Below are 19,431 nucleotides of genomic sequence, written 5' to 3' on the forward strand. Positions count from 1 at the left end.
ACTAGCTCATGGATACTAGTCAGGTTTGTTAACTGCTGAGTCACGATGGGAACTCCTATTTTTGTCTTTTTAGGACCACACCTGCAGCATATGGAACTTCCCAGGCTAGGGGTCAAATCGGAGCTGCAGCTGCCAGCCTACACCACAGCCAGGATCCAAGCTGTGTCTGCGACCTATACCACAGCTCATGGCAACACTGGATCCTTAACCCACTGAGCGGGACCAGGGATCACACTGGCATCCTCACAGATACTAGTTGGGTTCCTTACCGCTGAGCTACGACAGAACTCCTGAATCCTTGTGTTTGTAACTAAGGCATGGGATGTGTGCACGACCATCATTTGTTTTCTTCCTTCCAGGGGGATTAGAGCCAGGACCTCAGCATAGGCACTGCAGGAGGGGAGCCTGTGAGGCACAGAGGGACTGGCATGTGGACACATCACGTCCTATGTGCACTGCTGGAAGGGAGAGCTGGGAGGAGGGAGGGCTTCTATGAAGAGGTGGCATTTCTGCCTGAGTCTTGAAAGACCAATGAATTAAGCAAGAAAAAAAAGGGCCTTGGGGGCAGAGGGTCAACACCAAAGATCAAGGACCTGGGAATTTTGAGGGATCCTAGGAGGGTGGAGGCGGCTGTGGTTTGCATTGTGAGGTGTGTCAGTGCTAATCTCTTTTGTCTTAGTTCGGGCTGCTGTTATAAGTTACCATAGAGTGGGAGGCTTATGATGACAGACATTTATTTCTCACGGTTCTAGAGGCTGGGAAGTTGAAGATCAAGGTGTCGGGTGCTTTGATCCTGGTGAGAGTCCTTTTCCTTGTTGGCACATGGCTGTGGTCTTAGGTTCTCATGAGAGAGACATGAACTAGCTCTCTTTCTCGTCTTCGAAGGACGCTTATCCCAGCCTGCCCCCCCCACCATGGCCTCATCTAAACCTAGTCACTCCTAATACCATCACATTAGGGGTTACACATGAATTTTTTAAAAAGTTTTATTGAAGTATCATTGATTTATAATGTGATAATTTCTACTGTACAACAAAGTGATTCAGTTATACATGTATACATATCCATTCTCTTTCAGATCCTTTTCCAACATAGATTATCACAGAATAGTGGGTCGAGTTCCCTGTGCTATACAGCAGGTCCCCGTTGGCCAATCATTTCATATACCTCAGGGTGCCTATGCCAACCCCAGGCTCCCAGTCCATCCCTACGCCTGTCACCAGTCCCCTTTGGTAACCATAAGTTTATTTTCAAAGTCTGTGAGTCTGTTTCTGTTCTGCATATACGGTCATTTGTATCCTTTTTTTAGAGTCCACCAATAAGTGATATCATATAATCACCTATGAATTTTGAAGGGACACAGACATTCAGCCCGGGGTTCCCAGATGGCACAGTGGGTTAAGGATCCAGCATTGTTGTTGCTGGGGCTCTGGTCATTGCTGTGGTGTGGGTTTGATCCCTGGCCTGGGAAGAGCTATGGGCCTGGCCAAAGAAAACCAAACAAAGCAAAAAGAACCACTCAGCCTGTGTAATACTTTCTAATACTTGTGGCTCTCAGAGGAAGAATGAGTGTAGAGGCATGTGTTTTCTGCCAATGATTTGGTGACCAAATGTAGACTATTGAGAGGGCCAGGGATCCCAGTCATCACATTTTGTCCAAGAAAGTGACTCTGATGCTTGTTTTCTCTCGGTAAGACATACTGTGGATTTCAAGATACCAGATGATTCATTCTTTCAAGTAATAATTTTAAAATTTTATTTTATTTCTAGCTCTAGAATGAACAGCATTGACAGTTGCCCAAATTTTGGTATCTTTTAGGAGAAAAACACAGATTGATTTTTTTATTATTGTTGTCTAACCTAAGACAGATTTGCCAAAAATAGAGTACGACTACTGAGACTAATTTTAAAAAAAATAGAAGATGAATCGTAAGATGGATGTAGATGACCTGGCTCCATATATATTTTACACATGAGCCACGGATTGTTTTTGAAAGTTTTTTAGGTGTGTATTTGCTTCTAATCCAGGGAATGTATTGAGTTCCCTTTTTATCAGGTAGATTGGAAGAGGTGGAGCAAGGCCTTTTTTTGCTGTTCAGGAATAAATGATCACCCATCTAAGGGAGGGGTCACTTTTATTCTCAACTCTTTAACCCGAGCCTGGGCCTGTGGGTGAAAGCAGCAGGAATCCGATGTGCTGTGAGTCCTGCAAAGGACCGGGTTTGTGCAGCAGAGAGGGTCCGAGAAGAAACTGGAAAGTAGATCTGGTGACTTAGAGGTTTTACAAGCCAGGCTAGGAGGTGGCCCTTCAGAACCCGTGTGCCATATACCGAAGTTGCTGCCCCCGCAGAGCAGAGGGAACAGGGAAGGCACAAGCGCACCCAGTCTGGTCACCTGTGAGGGGTTTCTTCTCTTCTCTGTGCTTGTAATGGAAACAGCATCTTCTCAGAAAAGGGAAGGAAAAGAAAGGAGGGAAAGACAAGTCAGGCATAGAACGACGTTTCAATGACGCTAAAGCCAGAGGTTGCTTGAAATAAAGTCGCAGTGGAAATGTCGCTGTATTTCTCTACCAGAAAGCTGATCGCTCAACCAGAAACCTTGGCTCTCAGGACTGCCCTATAATCCAGGGTGGAAAAAAGTATCCCCCAGATGGCCTTTGTGGGAGATTACTGGCTGATAATCCTTCCTTGTCCTAGAAGATTAATTCTGCCCTGGTGTAGCTGTGGTCAGCTGAGTGGTTTAAAAAAAAAAAAAAAAAATCGTAGTTTCTTGTAAATCTGCCAGGGTCTGACGTTTGCTTGAACTGTTTGTACATCTGGGCGATGTTACAGCACCGGGCCCTCCTTTGTTGACCCAAGAAAGCGCCGCTCCCTGCCCAGGTGGTGGTTTGTCGGCCGAAAAGAACGGCAGGTGGTGAACAGAGCCTTTCCTGGGGTTGCTGGGGGACAAGTCATTTATTAAACAGCTTGCTTGTCCCGGGGGGTGTGACGGCTGCACCTGGGCCAGAAAGCCAGGCTCTCCGGACCCTGGGCTTGATTTCTTCCATGAGGTTGCACAGGAGTAGTAATCCGAGGTTCTGCAGGCAGAGCTGCCCCAACTGAGGACTCTCTGGTGGTGAGAAAACTATGCGTTCTGCATTGGTCTGGAATGGATGGTAGCGAGATGGATTTTTATGAGGACTACCAGTCCCCGTTTGATTTTAACACAGGAGTGAACAAAAGCTATCTCTACCTGTCTCCTAATGGAAACGTATCCCCACCAGGATCACCTGCTCTCCAGAAACGTGGTAACTACTTGTTTTCTAAGGTTAAGGTTGCTCTAATGAAACCTGGACAGCCCTTGGGATTTGCCTGCCTTGAAAATTATTAGTGTCAAGAGGTCCTATTGTGTTGCCGAGTTGCTGCTAGTTAATAAAGCTGTTACAGATTTCAAGCAGAGAGCTAGATAGCTCATTAAATATTTAGACTATGGAGTTCCCATGTTGGCTCAGCAGGTTAAGAACCCACCTGGTTTCCATGAGGATGTGGGTTTGATCCCTGGCCTCAATCAGTGGGTTAAGGATCTGGCGTTGCCACAAGTGGTGGTGTGTGTCGTGGATGTGGCTCGGATCCTGCGTTGCTGTGGCTGTGGTGTAGGCCAGCAGCTGTAGCTCCAAGTTGCCCCTTAGTCTGGGAACTTCCATATGCCACAGGTGCAGCCCTAAAAAGAAAAAAAAATTAGAATATATGTAGACACACATATATTTTTAAATATGAATATATGGGAACTTGGATTTTAAAAGGCAGAACTATTTGGACATTAGAGGTCTTCTAATCATTTTGAGCTCATTGAGCTAATAAATAACAAAAATAGGAGAATCCAAAGGCCTTTGCTTCTGGTTACCTAATTTATGAAGATTCTGTCTTTGCTCAAATGAGGCTTAGGCATCTGAAGCACTGAATTCAAGTACTAACGGAGGTCCTGGACTTTTTTCTGGAATACACAAGCAATGTGTAGAAATACCCAGGTGAGAGGTTCTGTTTTAAGAGGAGGAAAACTTGAAATGGCTGTGCCTTTGAAAGCAGCCATTCCTTCATAGGATCCGGCCTAAGATTGTTCTAAAGGCCAGGAGCCACCATCAGGGAAGGGCTTCATTTCCCAGCACTGGCTGCACAAAGCTGGAAGCGGCCTCAGCCAGGCCCAGGCCCACCCCCTCATTTTACAGCTAACGCTTGGAGACGGTTTAACGGCCTCGGTGACGTGCCAGAGAAGTCAGCAGGTTTTCCTAGAAGTTAATGTTTTCCTTATTAATGGAGAATTGTGCACATTTCACTTTTCTTAAGCTTAAAAGGAGGGTAATTTAGAAAAGAAAAAAATGATGCTAAATGCTACAGTAGGAAAGCTAGTTATAAGTGTTCTAGGGAGTGTGCTAAAGCATCCTTCCTCTTAAGCCCTGGTCACAATCTGTGGCCACCTTTGGGGGGTGAGGGTAGCTTGGAGTTCCAGGCAGGGAAAAATGTTGACAGTAACAGGGTAGAGCTGGTCTCCAGGTGAGCAGCAGCTAGATGTCAACTGGGGGAGTCGGGTTGCCAGGAAGCCCTGTCCTTTGCTGTCCCTCCTCTGGCCTGTGTCCCCCCACCCCCCTGTGGACCTCTGCAGTACCATACATCCTTCGCTGTGCCTGCCCCCCAAACAGTGACTTCATTCACCCCACCTTCTCAGTCCTACTGAGAAGTATCAGAAATGCTTCAAGAGCAAAACGCAGGAGTTCCCATCGTGGTGCAGTGGTTAACGAATCCGACTAGGAACCATGAGGTTGCGGGTTCGGTCCCTGGCCTTGCTCAGTGGGTTAAGGATCCAGCATTGCCGTGAGCTGTGGTGTAGGTCATAGATGTGGCTCGGATCCCGCGTTGCTGTGGCTCTGGAGTAGGCCGGCGGCTACAGCTCCGATTGGACCCCTAGCCTGGGAATCTCCATATGCCGCGGGAGTGGCCCAAGAAATGGCAAAAAGACAAAAAAAAAAAAAAAAAAAAAAAGAGCAACACACAATAGGAAGTGAGGGCTCTGCGATAGTGAAGCCTAAGTGACAAGGAGCCATGGAAGCCAGGCTCTAGTTATTACCGTAGTTACGACCTAATCTCAGGGAGACCTACCTTGGTGGTCAGTGTGCAAGGGTTCGAGATTCCCAGGAGGATTCTGCTGCTTGTTTGAGTTCTCCCTCCCTTTCCTTGAATTTCTGTTCCATCTCCTTTCATGTTTCCCAGCTGGAATCACTGCTGCTTCTGGATATTTCCTGTTAAAACAGAAGCAGTGAGTAGGGTTGAGTATATTACTAGGCAGATCTCAAACAGTTACCTCCCCAGTTCCTAGTAGCAATCTGTAGGAGTCTGGGCTCATGAGATTCAACATAAAATCATAAAAAAGCAAGCAAACAAACATTGATTAAGACTCCTGGACCCACTAGCACTCAGATTTATTTGACTGCATTAGTTTTTAAAAAGGAAGCGGACAGAGCAGTGAAACAGATAAGCACCATAAGCCATCATCTAGTAAGAACATGATGCTTCTAAAGTAAGCAAATAAGAGGAAGGGTCTGGAAGAGTAATCACCTCTCTCTGTGCCTAGAACCCCTTGGGGCACGAGAAACCTGCAAATCTGTTTGAATGTCCAGTGTTAAGCATAGATGGAATGAATACTGTCTTCTTTATTATTATTATTATTATTATTATTATTATTATTATTTTGTCATTCCTAGGGCCGCTCCCGTGGCATATGGAGATTCCCAGGCTAGGGGTTGAATCGGAGCTGTAGTCACCAGCCTACGCCAGAGCCACAGCAACGCGGGATCCGAGCCGCATCTGCAACCTACACCACAGCTCATGGCAACACTGGATCCTTAACCCACTGAGCAAGGCCAGAGATTGAACCCGAAACCTCATGGTTCCCAGTCGGATTTGTTAACCACTGCGCCACAATGGGAACTCCCTGTCTTCTGTGTGTTTGCAGCCTTTGTATTCCTAGATAGGAGCTCTTAGGATGGAAACATATATTATAAATCCAGGAGTTCCTGTCGTGGCGCAGCGGAACCAATCTGACTAGTATCCATGAGGATGTGGGTTTGATTACTAGCCTCGCTCAGTGGGTCGGGGATCCGGTGTTGCCGTGAGCTGTGATGTAGGTCAAAGATGTGGCTCGGATTCCAAGTTGCTGTGGCTCTGGTGTAGGCTGGCAGCAGTAGCTCCTATTTGACCCCTAGTCTGGGAACTTCCATATGTCTAGAGTGAGGCCCTAAAAAAAAGCAAAAAAAAAAAAAGTTTGTTCAGAAGCTGCCGACCACTACGTATTTTTCTAATCAGCAGACAAGTAATAGTGCACAGAAAGAACTGCTGTTAAAAGGAATCCTTCTCAGAAAGGCTGGAAACACTGATCTGAACACCATATTCTTTGATGTTTATCCAAAATACCATTGTGGGGCAACTGAGAAAGTAATGAGATCTAATCAGTGGGCAGAAGGTTCCTAAGAAGAAATCCCAGTGAAGGACCAGTTGCTGGCACAAAAAGAGATCTTTTATCAGGCACTTGAATACTCCCTTGGTACAAGCAGCCCACGTTGAAAAATGCCTTATTCGTCTTGATCTACAACCCTCATGGATATAAACGTCAATAGCTGAAGCAGAATTCTCCGAAACAAAACTTGTCCTTCCTGTGTGCAGCGCACTCTGATATTCTGTATCATTCCATTTCTTCTGTTAAAAATGCTCCTTTGGGGAGTTCCCATCGTGGTACAGGGGAAACGAATCCGACTAGGAACCATGAGGTTTCGGGTTCGATCCCTGGCCTCGCTCAGTGGGTTGAGGATCCAGCGTTGCTGTGAGCTGTGGTGTAGGTCACAGACGCAGGTTGGATCCTGCGTTGCTGTGGCTCTGGTGTAAGCCGGCAGCAACAGCTCCGATTCACCCCCCAGCCTGGGAACCTCCATTTGCCTCTGGTACGGCTCTAAAAAGGCAAAAGACAAAAAAAAAAAAAAAAAAAAAAAAAAAAAAATGCTCCTTTGGATTTCACAGCCTATAAATTTGCAAAACACTGATTGCAGAATCTGGAAGACAGGCTCCATTAGGGGATGCCAGTTTTCTGTTCACTGCTTTTCCCCAGCACCTGGAATAGTGCTTGACAGCTATGGCTCAACAAATATGTGTTGGTTGAATGAATGAATGAATGAATGCACGAATGCATGAATGAAATGTAACTGAACTGGCAAAGACTAAATCACACTGCAGTTCGTTTTACAGATGTGAACACTGAGGCCAGGAGAGGTGTTGAGAAGTTCCCAAGTCCCAAAGCTTAGCCTAAGTTGGGGACTCACACTCACTCTCAGTTCTTAAGCCCTTTTTTTTTTTTTTTTTTTTTTTTTTTTTTGCTTTTTAGAGTTGCACTTGCAGCATATGGAGGTTGCCAGGCTAGGGGTTGAATTGGAGCTATTGCCGCCAGCCTACAGCATCTCGGGATCCAAGCCACATCTTCGACCTCCACCGCAGCTCAGGCAACACCAGATCATTAACCTGATGAGAGAGGCCAGGGATCGAATCTGCATCCTCATGGATACTAGTCGAGTTCCTTAACCACAGAGCCATGAAGGAAACTCCCCATTTTGTGTTTTGATCACAGGAAATCTCCACCTTTTGGTATCAGATATCACAGAACAGGTTAATCATTCAAAGCTTACTCTTTCCTTTGGTCAAGGGTCTCACTGTGGGGTGGTTTGTTGATTCATCATGGGCCGCTTAGACCTGAATTGTCCATGTTGCCGTGTGGACAGCAGAGGGGTCTCCAGCCAGTGTCCATGGCTGCATTTTCTCTTCCGTTCCATGAACATCTACAAGGTAACTTCCCAAATGTTATTTATGTAGATTCACTCTTCCTCTTAAGACTTTTCTAATGTACAGAAAGATGCAGCCCTGGTTTGTTTATTTATTTATTTATTTATTTATTTGTCTTTTGTCTTTTTAGGTCCACACCCTCAGCATGTGGAGGTTCCCAGGCTAGGGGTCGAATCGGAGCTATAGCCACTGGCCTACACCACAGCTCACAGCAAGGCGGGATCTGAGCCGTACCTGCAACCTACACCTTAGCTCATGGCAATGCCGGATCCTTAACCTTGAGTGAAGCCAGGGATCGAACCTGCATCCTCCTGGATCCTGGTCAGGTTCGTTAACCACTGAGCCACAACAGAAACTCTAGCCCTGGTTTATTTAAAAAAAAAAAAAGCACTTTGGTTATTTCTAGTGTTTGAGAAAATAGGATCCATATAAAAATCTGACATTTTAGTTTTATGCTGTCCTATTTGAAATTCTAAAAACACTGAAAAATATCAAAGGGAAATCCCTTAGCTCAGAGTCCTTTTCCTTCTGTTTTATTCCTTTTCTTGATTTCTACTCTGTGTCATTCTCACTTCTTTTTTAGGGAAGTGGTTATCACTTCTTGAAAGTTTTTCATGATTGTCAAGATCTTACATAGTACATATATGGTTTACAAAATAAAAGTCGGAGCAGAATTGATGTAGAACCTTCTTATTGCTACAGAGGAAATTGAAGGATGGAATGAGTTCCCCTCTGGGGATCCCTAAGTTCCTCAGTGGTTGACCTTTCAGCACCTGCCCCTGTTTCATAGAGTGTCCTGGTTCCTAGTTTTACACTTGACTGGAGTTGAGGGGATGGCTGGCTTTGAAATAACTGACTAAAGATTCCCTCCTCTCTCTTTTTTAAAGGTGAAAGTGATTCAGGGGTCAGTGTAGGAGTCTCTGGAGGGAGCACATGAGGCATTTGAAAATTCTAAAGTCAGAGTTCTCACTGTGGGTCAGTGGTAACGAACCTGACTAGTATCCATGAGAATGCAAGTTCGATCCCTGGCCTCCACTTCTCCTGGTGGCATTGCTGGGGCTGTGGACAACAGCCTCAGCTCTGATTCAACCTCTAGCCTGGGAAATTCCATGTACTGTAGGTGCAACCCTAAAAAGACAAAAAAAAAAAAAAAAAGAAAGAAAGAAAATTCTTTTTAATTTTGTTTATTGCTTAGTGAATTTTATTACATTTATAGGTATACAACAATCATCACAAACAAATTTGAAGGTATTTCCATCCCAAACCCTCAGTGCATCCCCCATCCCCCAACCTGTTTTATTTGGAAACCATAAGTTTTTCAAAGTCTATGAGTCAGTATCTGTTCTGCAAAGAAGTTCATTGTGTCCTTCTTTCAGATTCCACATGTCAGTGATAGCATTTAATGTTGGTGTCTCATTATCTGACTGATTTCACTTAGCATGATAATTTCTAGGTCCATCCATGTTGCTGCAATTGCCGTTCTTTCTTTCCTTTTAATGGCTGAGTAATAATTCCATTGTGTATATGTACCACATCTTCTTGGTCCACTCCTCTGTCGATGGACATTTAGGTTGTTTCCATGTCTTGGCTATTGCAAATAGTGCTGCAATGAACATAGGAGCACATGTGTCTTTTTGAGTCATGGTTTTCTCTGGATAGATGCCCAGGAGTGGGATTGCTGGATCAAATGGTAGTTCTATTTTTAGTTAAGAAAGAAAATTCTAATGCTCTTCCTTAGCCATCTCTCTTCCTCCTCCACTCTTATGTGGGGAGGGTGACCTTCTTGGGCAGAAAGCTGACCGCTGCTCAGGGCCCCACTGCTTTCAGATCTGAGTCCCATTTGACTTGCAAGCTCTCTTTGTCCTTTTTCCATCCCTGCTGCCTGCCCCGCTCCCGGCCTGCAGGAATTTCCTCTTTAATGACCCGGTCACTGCCCAGTTCCTCTCCTAGGCTCCTGGCTCTTTCCCAATGGAGTGACTCTGGTTTCCTCAGCTTTCCTGTTCCTCGCCACCTCGACAGTGATGAGTTGCCTCCTTTTTCTCTCCTAAGGTTTGACTGTTCTCACCATGAGCAAGTAGGGGGAAGTGACAGATGAGACCAAGTTTCATGGCCCCATGCTCCCGAATCCCTTTGTAGATACAGACTGTTGCCTTTGGAATGGGTGGGCAATGAGATCCTGCTGTATAGCACTGGGAACTATGTCTAATCACTTCTGATGAATCTATACATGTATGTGTAACCGGGTCAAAACGCTGTACAGTAGAAAATTGACAGAACACTGTAAACACCAGCTATAATGAAATTAATTAATTTTTAAAAATAAAGATTAATTGGTGTCAAATAGCAGGTATCAGAGACCTCCTTGCGTTAAGTCGGGGGGACACTTTTGCTCCCCCCACCCCGGGTAGGCATCTGGCCACATCTGGAGAAGGTTTGAAGACAATTTTGGTGGTTATTTCTGAGTGTGGGGAGGGGCTGCTGCAGACCCTAACTGAGTGGATGCCTGGACCACCCCCAGGACGATGCCTAGGAGAGAGCCTCTCCCCCCAAGAAGGTCTGGCTCAAAATGTCCATCTTGTCACATCTGGGAAGCTTTGTCTTAAGTGGATCCTTTGCTTTTAGGGTCTCTTAAGGAGAGCCACTTTGATGTGGCCACCTCCAAGTATTCCTCCCCCTCTTCTGGATTTTGTCACATTTGGAAACAAAGAACAAGACCCAGAAAGCTGGAGCCCTGAGCAGAGACTTTGAAAGTGAAAAAAAAAAAAAAAAAAAAACCTTTATCTTGTGATCTTTGTGGATATGACCACTACAGATATTTTGAACTATATGTTGTACTGTTTTTGGTGTCCCTAGGTGAAAAAACAGAGGCACATACTTCTTGTATGTGCTTAAAGAAAAGGATCCTAGAGACACTAGTTTCTTATTCCTACTCTCATTGCCTCTTTGAAGACTACGTAAGAAAGGTGTATACAGTTTTGTTTTCCAGAGATGCTTCTAGGGCTTGATGATAATCTTACAAATTCTTTCTTGGGTAGATAGTGTTTTAACATTGACTTTAAGAGCTGGTATCCTAGACTGCTTTTCTGGCCACTTCTTTCCTCCTAACTGAATTTTCTTGGGTGTGGCTGATGTCTGTTCTTCCTGCTGTGGTGTCATTTGAGCCACACTATTCAACCCTCATGCGTTTGGCTGTGTACACACTCTCTATAAATGAAGACAGGTACCCCGCCCCAAGTCGTAGCAATCTTTTGGTAGATTATGTATGAGACAGAGTGGTATTTCTTTAGGAAAGTGACATTGGGGAGTTCCCATTGTGGCGCAGTGGAAATGAATCCGATTAGTATCCATGAGGATTCGGGTTTGATCCCTGGCCTCAGTGGTTCAGGGATCTGAGGTTGCCATGATCTGTGGTGTAGGTTGCAGATGCAGCTCAGATCCCGAGTTGCTGTGGCTGTGGCATAGGCCGGCTGCTGTAGCTCCGATTCGACCCCTAGCCTGGGAACTTCCATATGCTGCAGGTGTGGCTCTAAAAAGCAAAAACAAAACAAAGCAAAAGAAAAGTGACATTTTATGTCTGTTTCAAATAGGAAAATCCTTTGTAGGGGAAAGCAGTGCAGTGGGAAGGAAATATATAAAATGAAAAGAGAGGCAGTGTAGACAATGACGGGAGATTGGGTTCTTATCTCTCCTTCTAACTCCACAGGGTGTCTTCCTACAATTTATTTATTCAGAATGCTGCTGAGCAACTGCTGTGTGACACACACAGTGCCCCAGATACTGTACAGGGCTGAAGCTTTGGGATCAGAGCACAGGGCTAAGGGCAAATGTTTCCCAGCCTAGCAGGCTGCATTCTAAGTACAGTAGACACTGTACAGAGGGTGTTATGCCCAGAGATAGCCCGGGTTACAAGGTTCAGGAAATTCCTCTAAGAGCAGGAGACTTTTCCTACTGATGTATTAAAATGAATGGCACTTGGGAGTTCCCGTTGTGACTCAGTGGATTAAGGACCTGACATTGTCTTTGGGAGGAGGCTGCTTCAGTCCCTGTCCTCGCTCAGTGGGCTGAGGAGCTGGCATTGCTGCAGGCCGCCTCAGAGGTTGCAGATGGGGCTCAGATCCTGTGTTGTGGTGGTGTAGGCCTGCTGCTGCAGCTCTGATTCGAGCGAGCCCTGGTCCAGGAACTTCCATATGCCACAGATGCAGCTGTAAAAAGAAACAAAAAATAAATAAAATGAATGGGACTTGGAAATAAGAAGGGAATTTCAGGAAGAGAAAATAAAATGCGCAAAGCCATAAACAAGGAAAGCAGCATTTGAAAAGAAATGGTGAAGACGGTTGTACAACATCATGAATATAATTGATGCTGCTGACTTGTATGTTTAAAAATGTTTAAGATGAAGTTCCAGTCGTGGCTCAGTGGAAACGAATTTGACTAGCATCCATGAGGACACAGGTTTGATCCCCGGCCTTGCTCAGTGGGTTAAGGATCTGGCCTTGCTGTGAGCTGTGGTGTAGTTCTCAGACGGCGCTTGGCTCTGGTGTTGCTGTGGCTGTGCTGTAGGCCAGCAGCTACAGCTCTGATTCGACCTCTAGCCTGGGAACCTCCATATGCCAAGGGTGCAGCCCTAAAAAGACAAAAAAATGGACAAACAAAACAAAATTGGTTAAGATGAGTGGTCTAGGGGTTAGGAGTTGGCACTAATCATTGATGTGACTTGGGTTCAGTCCCTGGTCTGGGAGCTGTGATCCCACATCAAGCCGTTACATGCCACAGCCAAAAAAAAAAAAAAAAAAAAAAAAATTAAAGGTGGCCAATTGTATGTTATGTATGTACCATAATAAAAAATTAAATGGAAAAAATAAGTATCGGAGGCAGCTAATTTTTTCTTACTTTTTGAGTTAATACATCCCTTTAAAAATAAACATTTCCCTAAAGGAACTGCAGGTTAAAGGATGGAGTGAGAGCCCTTGGGGTGGGAGTGGGGCTGAGAGTGAACAGCAGCAGAAGATGGGGTGGGTGGCTTCCAGATTGTCAAGAGCAATGAGCTTTCTAGGAGCGGGGCAGCCACACAAGGATTTAAGAACAGGGGTGCCATGGTCAGAGTCTTGTTTTAGAAAGCTCACTTTGGTCGCAGGGCGGTGAATGGATTGACCCGACAGATACCATCAAGGCGCTTTGGGGCAAGAATCTAAGCAGAAAATGGTGAGAGCCTGAACTAAGGCAGGAGTGGTGGGATCGGAGGTGGGTGCGAGGGGCACTCCTGGGAGGGTAAATGGAGAAGAAGGAAAAAAAAAAAAAAAAACAGAGGCGGGCCATGGGAAGGTATCAGAGGACTGGAGACCTCAGACGGAAGGAGCTTTGGTGCTTCATGTCTTGGAGATGTCCAGTGAGACCTTGACTGAGAACTGTCCTTAGTTGAAGCCGTGGAGGAGGAGCAGGTACAACGGCAGGGGGTCCAAGAGTGCTGGGAAGTAAGGAAGTGAGTCTGCAAGCTGAGCTTCCTGGAGAGAAGAGGAGGGAGGAAATAGGATGACTTGTAGGACCTGGGAAAGTGAGGCAACAACAGATCCTTATCAAGCATTGGGTATGTGCTCACTCTTTATATCATCATCCTTTAAAATATTCTTAGGAGTTCCCATTGTTGCTCAGCAAAAACGAATATGACTAGTATCTCTGAGGAAGCAGGTTCGATCCCTGGCCTCACTCAGTGGGTTAAGGATCCGGCGTTGCTGTGAGCTGTGGTGTAGGTTGCAGACTCGGCTCAGATCTGGCATGGCTGTGGCTATGGTATAGGCTAGTGGCTACAGCTCCGATTTGACCCCTAGTCTGGGAACCTCCATATGCCTTGGGTGTGGCCCTAAAAAGACCAATAAATAAATAAATAAATAAAGAATCCTGTCGTGGCTCAGCAGTAATGAACCCAACAAGTATCCGTGAGGTTGCAAGTTCTATCCTTAGCCTCGCTCAGTGGGTTAAGGATCCAGCATTGCCATGAGCTGTGTGTAGGTTGCAGACTTGGCTCAGATCTGGCATGGCTGTGGCTGTGGCCAGCAGCTGTGGCTGTGGTTGGAAGTTGTAGCTCTGATTTGACCCCTAGCCTGGGAACCTCCATATGCCATGGGTGTGGCCCTAAAAAGACCAAAAATAAAAATTTTTAGAATATATATGTGTGTGTGTGTGGTGTGTGTGTGTGTGTATAAAGAATATATATATACACACACATTTTCTTCTAAGAATATATATATACACAAGAATATATATCTCTAAGAATATATATATAAGAATATATATACAAGAATATATATATGTATATATGTGTGTATATATATACACTCACACACACACTTTTCTTTTTAAATGAGCACATACAAGGCATATAGAAGTTCCCTCGCCAGGGACTTAATCTGAGCCACAGCTGCAGCGACACCAGATCCTTTAACCCATCACCCCAGGCCAAGACCACACTTGTGCCTCTGCAGCTACCCAAGCCACTGCAGTCAGATTCTTAACCCTGTGTTCCACAGTGGGAACTCCACCTTTTTATATTTTAAGCCGGTAAAGGGTTTGGAGCTCAGTTTCCTGGGGCTCAGTTCCCTGGGGCCAGACGGAGTGGCTTAAAACAACAGAAATTTACCATCTATAGGGCTTTGGAGGCTCGAAGTCCAAAATCAGGTTGTCAGCAGGGCCATGTGCCTTCTGACACTAGCCAGGAAATCCGTCCTTGCCTCTTCCTGGCTTCCTGCTGCCAGCCGGTGGCTTGCCTTGGCCGGCCCTGCATCCCTGGAGTCCCTGCCCTCCCTTGTCATACAGCGTACCCCCTGGGACGCTGTGTGCTTGGTGTTCTCTCTGGGTCTCTGTGTCCAAACTTCATTTTACTTAGAAGAACACCAGACTAGAGCTCACCCGCATCCAGTATGATCTCAACTTGATTACTTCTGCAAAGACCCTGTTTCCAAATAAAGACACATTTATGGGTCCTTGGAGGTAGAAGTAGAACCCCATCTCTTATGGAGGGGACACAAGTCAACCCTCAACATCATCTAATTTTAAAAATCTCTGCCCTGTGTTTCCTATCTTTATACGATTGAGTTGTTTGAATTTAAATGAGCCAAAATTCTTTACAGATGGATAATTGTATGAAAATGACTTAAAAGGTTTTAAATGATAATCATAGAAAGTCTTGAAGTTGGTCTTAATTGGGGAAAAGAAAAGGTCAAAGATGAAGAACTGAAGGGAAGAGAGAACCATTTAGATGGGGGGCTTTGCTCTGGGGTGACCTGAGCTGCACCCATCACACCTGAGCAGCTATATACTCACCAGACTCAATCATGGCTTAGGAATTTTTTGTTTTTGTTTTCTTTAATAAATTTTATTGGAGTATTGATGACTTAACAAAATTGTTTTAGTTTCAGATATATACAAAGTGAATCAGCCATACGTATACATATATATTGATCTTTTTTCAGATTCTTTCCCTGTATAGGGCATCACAGAGTATTGAATAGATTTCCCTGAGCTATATAGTAGGTCCTTGTTACTGATCAATTTTGTATGTAATAGTGTGTATGTGCCAATCCCAACCTCCCAGTCCAGTCCTCCCCTCAGCGCTTCTCCTTTGGTAACCATAAATGTGGTTTCAAAATCTTTGAGTCCGTTTCTATTTTGTGAATAAGTTCTTTTGTATTATTTTTATTAGATTCCACACATTAGTGATCTCATATTATATTTGTCTTTCTCTCTGATTTATTTCACTTCTTACGATAATCACTAGTTCATCCATGTTGCTGAAAATGGAATTATTTTTCTTTTTTATGGCCGAGTAATATTCCAGTGTGTGTGTGTGTGTGTGTGTGTGTGTCTGTGTGTCTGTGTGTCTGTGTGTCACACAAACATACCACATCTTTTCTATCCAATCCTCTGTTGATGGATATTTAGATTTCTTCCATGCCTTGCTTCTTGTAAATAGTGCTGCAATGAACATTGAGGTGTATACATTTTTTCAAATTATAGTTTTCTCCTGATATATGCCCAGGAGTGGGGTTTCTGGATCATATTATGGTAGTTCTATATTTAGTTTTTTAAGGAATCTCTATGCTGCTCTCCATAGTGGTTGTATCAACCTACATCCCCACCAGCAGTCTAGGAGGGTTCAATCGTGGCTTAGTTTTTCCCTATAGGTTCTAAATTTGTAGTAAAGACACTTTGTATCCTTCTCTGGTTGAAATTTGGGGGAATATGTGGTGAGGGTGGCTATGCATTGGGTGGGGAGAGAAAAGAGAAACTTAAGTTTGAAGAAATCTTTAACCAGTTAAGTCAATTCAAATGAAATATTTGTGAATGTTTGCTTTTTTCCGGGCACCGTGAGTACTGAGGTGAAAAGGTAAAGCCGTGAGGTCAAGACTTTATTGTCTGGATCTAGAGGCTCTTCAAACTGAAGTCTTTTCCCCACGCTTCCTTGTTCTTTCCCACTGTTCTCACTCTTCGCACACATTTCTGCTGAAGCCAAAACCCTAAGACCTTTTTCCTCAAATTAGAACAAATTCTCTGATGACCGAAGTATCATGTTTCATCACATCAAAGATACCACAGATTTTAAGATGTTCCATTATTCTACATTTCATTAAGGGAAAAAAACTGCTGCAAGTCTGAAAGTTAAACTAGAAAACAGTGCTTTGTTTTTGCTTAAAATTTTAATTTTATGCTTATTAATGTTTGTCCAGATTTATTCAGATGTATTAGTTTGACTATAACCCTCCTCTGCATGCTTTTTTTTTTTTTTTTGCTTTTTTAGGGCCAAATCCACAGCATATGGAAGTTCCCAGGCTAGGGCTTGAATCAGAGCTGCAGATACTGGCCTATGCCACAGTCACAGCAACGCCAGATCTGAGCTGAGTCTGCAGCCTACACCACAGCTCACAGCCAGATCCTTAATCCACTGATCGAGGCCAGGGATCGAACCCACATCCTTATGGATACTAGTTGGGTTCATTACTGCTGAGCCACAGTGGGAACTCCCTCTTCTGCATGCATTTTAAAGTCAACGAAGTTAATTTTTTTTTTTTTTTGTCTTTTTGCCATTTCTTGGGCCACTCCCATGGCATATGGAGGTTCCCAGGCTAGGGGTCTAATCAGAGTTGTAGCCACCGGCCTACACCAGAGCCACAGCAACGGGGGATCTGAGCCACATCTGTGACCTACACCACAGTTCACGGCAGCGCCGGATCCTTAACCCACTGAGCAAGGCCAGGGATGGAACCTGCAACCTCATGGTTCCTAGTCGGAGTCGTTAACCACTGCACCAGGACGGGAACTCCCAACGAAGTTAAATTTTTCCTGAAACATCTTGACATGCATTGTGAAACTCACCTGAACTCCTATTCAACTAGGAATAATTCATGTCTGTTTTATTTATTTGGCTCTCACAAAACATCTGTGATACATTCAGCCTCTCTTAAAATAGAGCTCTGCCATTTTTCTAAGCCACTGACACCCATTTTGCACATTGTGAAGCATGGTTACAGGTGATAAACATCTATGCAGAAGGACTGATTAGCTGGCTAGTTGTGCAATGTATCTCAAGTTCAAAGACGTAAAATGTAGAAGATTGCCCCAGGATGAGACCTCCTGGTTTGGGTCCATCTCTGTCGCTCCCTTGGCAGCCAAGCAGTTCGCTTCCTCCCCAGATGAAACTCTTCAGGGTGATTCCATGCTTGCAGTTGAAAACAGATTATCAATCTCTTTGCACAACTAGAAGAAGCATTAAATGGCTGAGATGTTAATAACCCGATGGAACAAATTATCACCAACTTTGCAGTCACTTGGGCCAGATAATGGTATCTGTAACTTGTCAGCCAGGCATCCCCATGTGTTCTCACACACTCAGTGAAGTAAAAAGCTTTAGCCCTCTGCTTCCAGCTTCCCTTCTGACCTGCTCTCTGTCCTCTCTTCTCCTCGGAACTTCTCAAAGAAAAGCGTCTGTGACGGAGCAAGAGTTTAGAGTCAGAAAGATCTGCATTTTAATCTCTGCGACTCTGGGCAAAGTACTGAATCTCAGAAGATCTCAGTTTCCTAATGGAAATAAATATAGCAAATGCTGCTTCTCTCTTTGGGTGTTGGTTGTAAGGTTCTTTTTAAGTTTTTCTTTTCTTTTTTTTTTTTTTAAGATAAGTGTGTAATTGTGTAATACACCTCATGGCGTATTAGACCTCAATAATTATGTCATATTTTCTCCCACTTTTCTGGCTTTTAAAAATAGATTTATGTCATACTCTGAGAAGGAACATTGAAGTTAATGGGCAGATAATTTTAAAAATAGGAGTTCCCATCATAGTTTAGTGGTTAACAAACCCAACTAGCATCTATGAGGACAAGGGTTCGATCCCTGGCCTCGCTCAGTGGGTTAAGGATCCGGCTGTGCTGTGAGCTGTGGTGTAGGTCGCAGACATGGCTTGGATCCCATGTTGCTGTGGCTGTGGTGTAGGCCGGCGGCTACAGCTCTGATCGACCCCTTGCCTGGGAACCTCCATATGCCCTGGGTATGGCCCTAAAAGACCAAAAAAAAAAAAAAAAAGAATTTTTAAAAATAATTTATAGTTTTTAGTAATCGATACTTTAAAACATTTCTATTTCTCAGCTCTCTTGTTATGAATGAGAAATTAATATCTTTTAACTGAATGCCAGATTCTACCTCTGCAATACTCACTCTTACTGAACAGATGAGAAATAGAATAATACCTAGAAACACACAGGAGGCAAAATTTGGATTCCCAGGTTTTGGGGAAACTATACAGTTGGAAATGATTAAAAGGCTGCTTTTGATCTAATCTACCATTTTTTCTAGAGTCTTATTTATTATTGCTTCTAGATATCCCCCAATCTGACCTTCGGCCCCCTTCTCTTGGGGTTTTTTGTGCTTTATACAGTCAGTGCTTTGAAGCATATGCTTTCTTTTTCTCTTTCTTTTTGTCTTTTTAGGGCCACACCCGTGGCATATGGAGGTTCCCAGGCTAGGGGTCCGCAACCTACACCACAGCTCATGGCAACGCTGGATCCTTAACCCACTGAGCGAGGCCAGGGATCGAACCCACAACCTCACGGTTCCTAGTCAGATTTGTTTCCCTTTTGCCACGATGGGAACTCCTGAAGCATATGCTTTCAAACAAGATGTTCAGGTTGGAGTTGCCATCGTGGCTTAGTGGTTAACAAACCCAACTAGCATCCATGAGAGCTCGAATTCAATCCCTGGCCTTGGTCAGTGGGTTAAGGATCCGGCATTGCCATGAGCTGTGGTATGGGTGCAGATGCGGCTCAGACCCTGTGTAGCTATAGCTCCAATTCGACCTCTAGCCTGGGAACCTCGCAGGTGTGGCCCTAAAAAGACAAAAGACAAAAAAAAAAAAAAAAAAAATTCAGGTTCAAAATCCTAACTCCACCTTGTATTCAGGTATGTTACATGGCCAAGTTGCTTAACTTCTGTAAGCTTCAGTTTCCTCATCCGTAAATGGTGATGCCAATCCTTGTCTTACAGAAGTGCTGCCGGTAAATGATGTGTATTGTATTAAAATCACTTGGCTCA

General features: G+C 44.3%; 1 protein-coding gene across 4 annotated transcripts in view; it reads left to right on the forward strand.

The window, feature by feature from the left end:
* The window catches only part of TPD52 (tumor protein D52), a 130,510-nt gene that overhangs the window by 73,238 nt on the left and 37,841 nt on the right, over positions 1–19,431 (forward strand). For 3 of the 4 annotated variants that reach the window (XM_021088495.2, XM_021088496.2, XM_021088497.2), the window contains exon 1: positions 3,035–3,286. In XM_021088495.2, coding sequence (XP_020944154.1) covers positions 3,148–3,286 — 139 coding nt within the window. In that variant the 5' untranslated portion in view covers positions 3,035–3,147. 4 annotated transcript variants of the gene reach the window in all.

Source organism: Sus scrofa, chromosome 4 (genome assembly GCF_054392235.1).
Source record: "Sus scrofa isolate SSC_HxYL_T2T_F1_AM1 chromosome 4, Sscrofa_HxYL_maternal_Yorkshire_Landrace_v2.0, whole genome shotgun sequence".
In the NCBI taxonomy this organism is placed as follows: Eukaryota; Metazoa; Chordata; class Mammalia; order Artiodactyla; family Suidae; genus Sus; species Sus scrofa.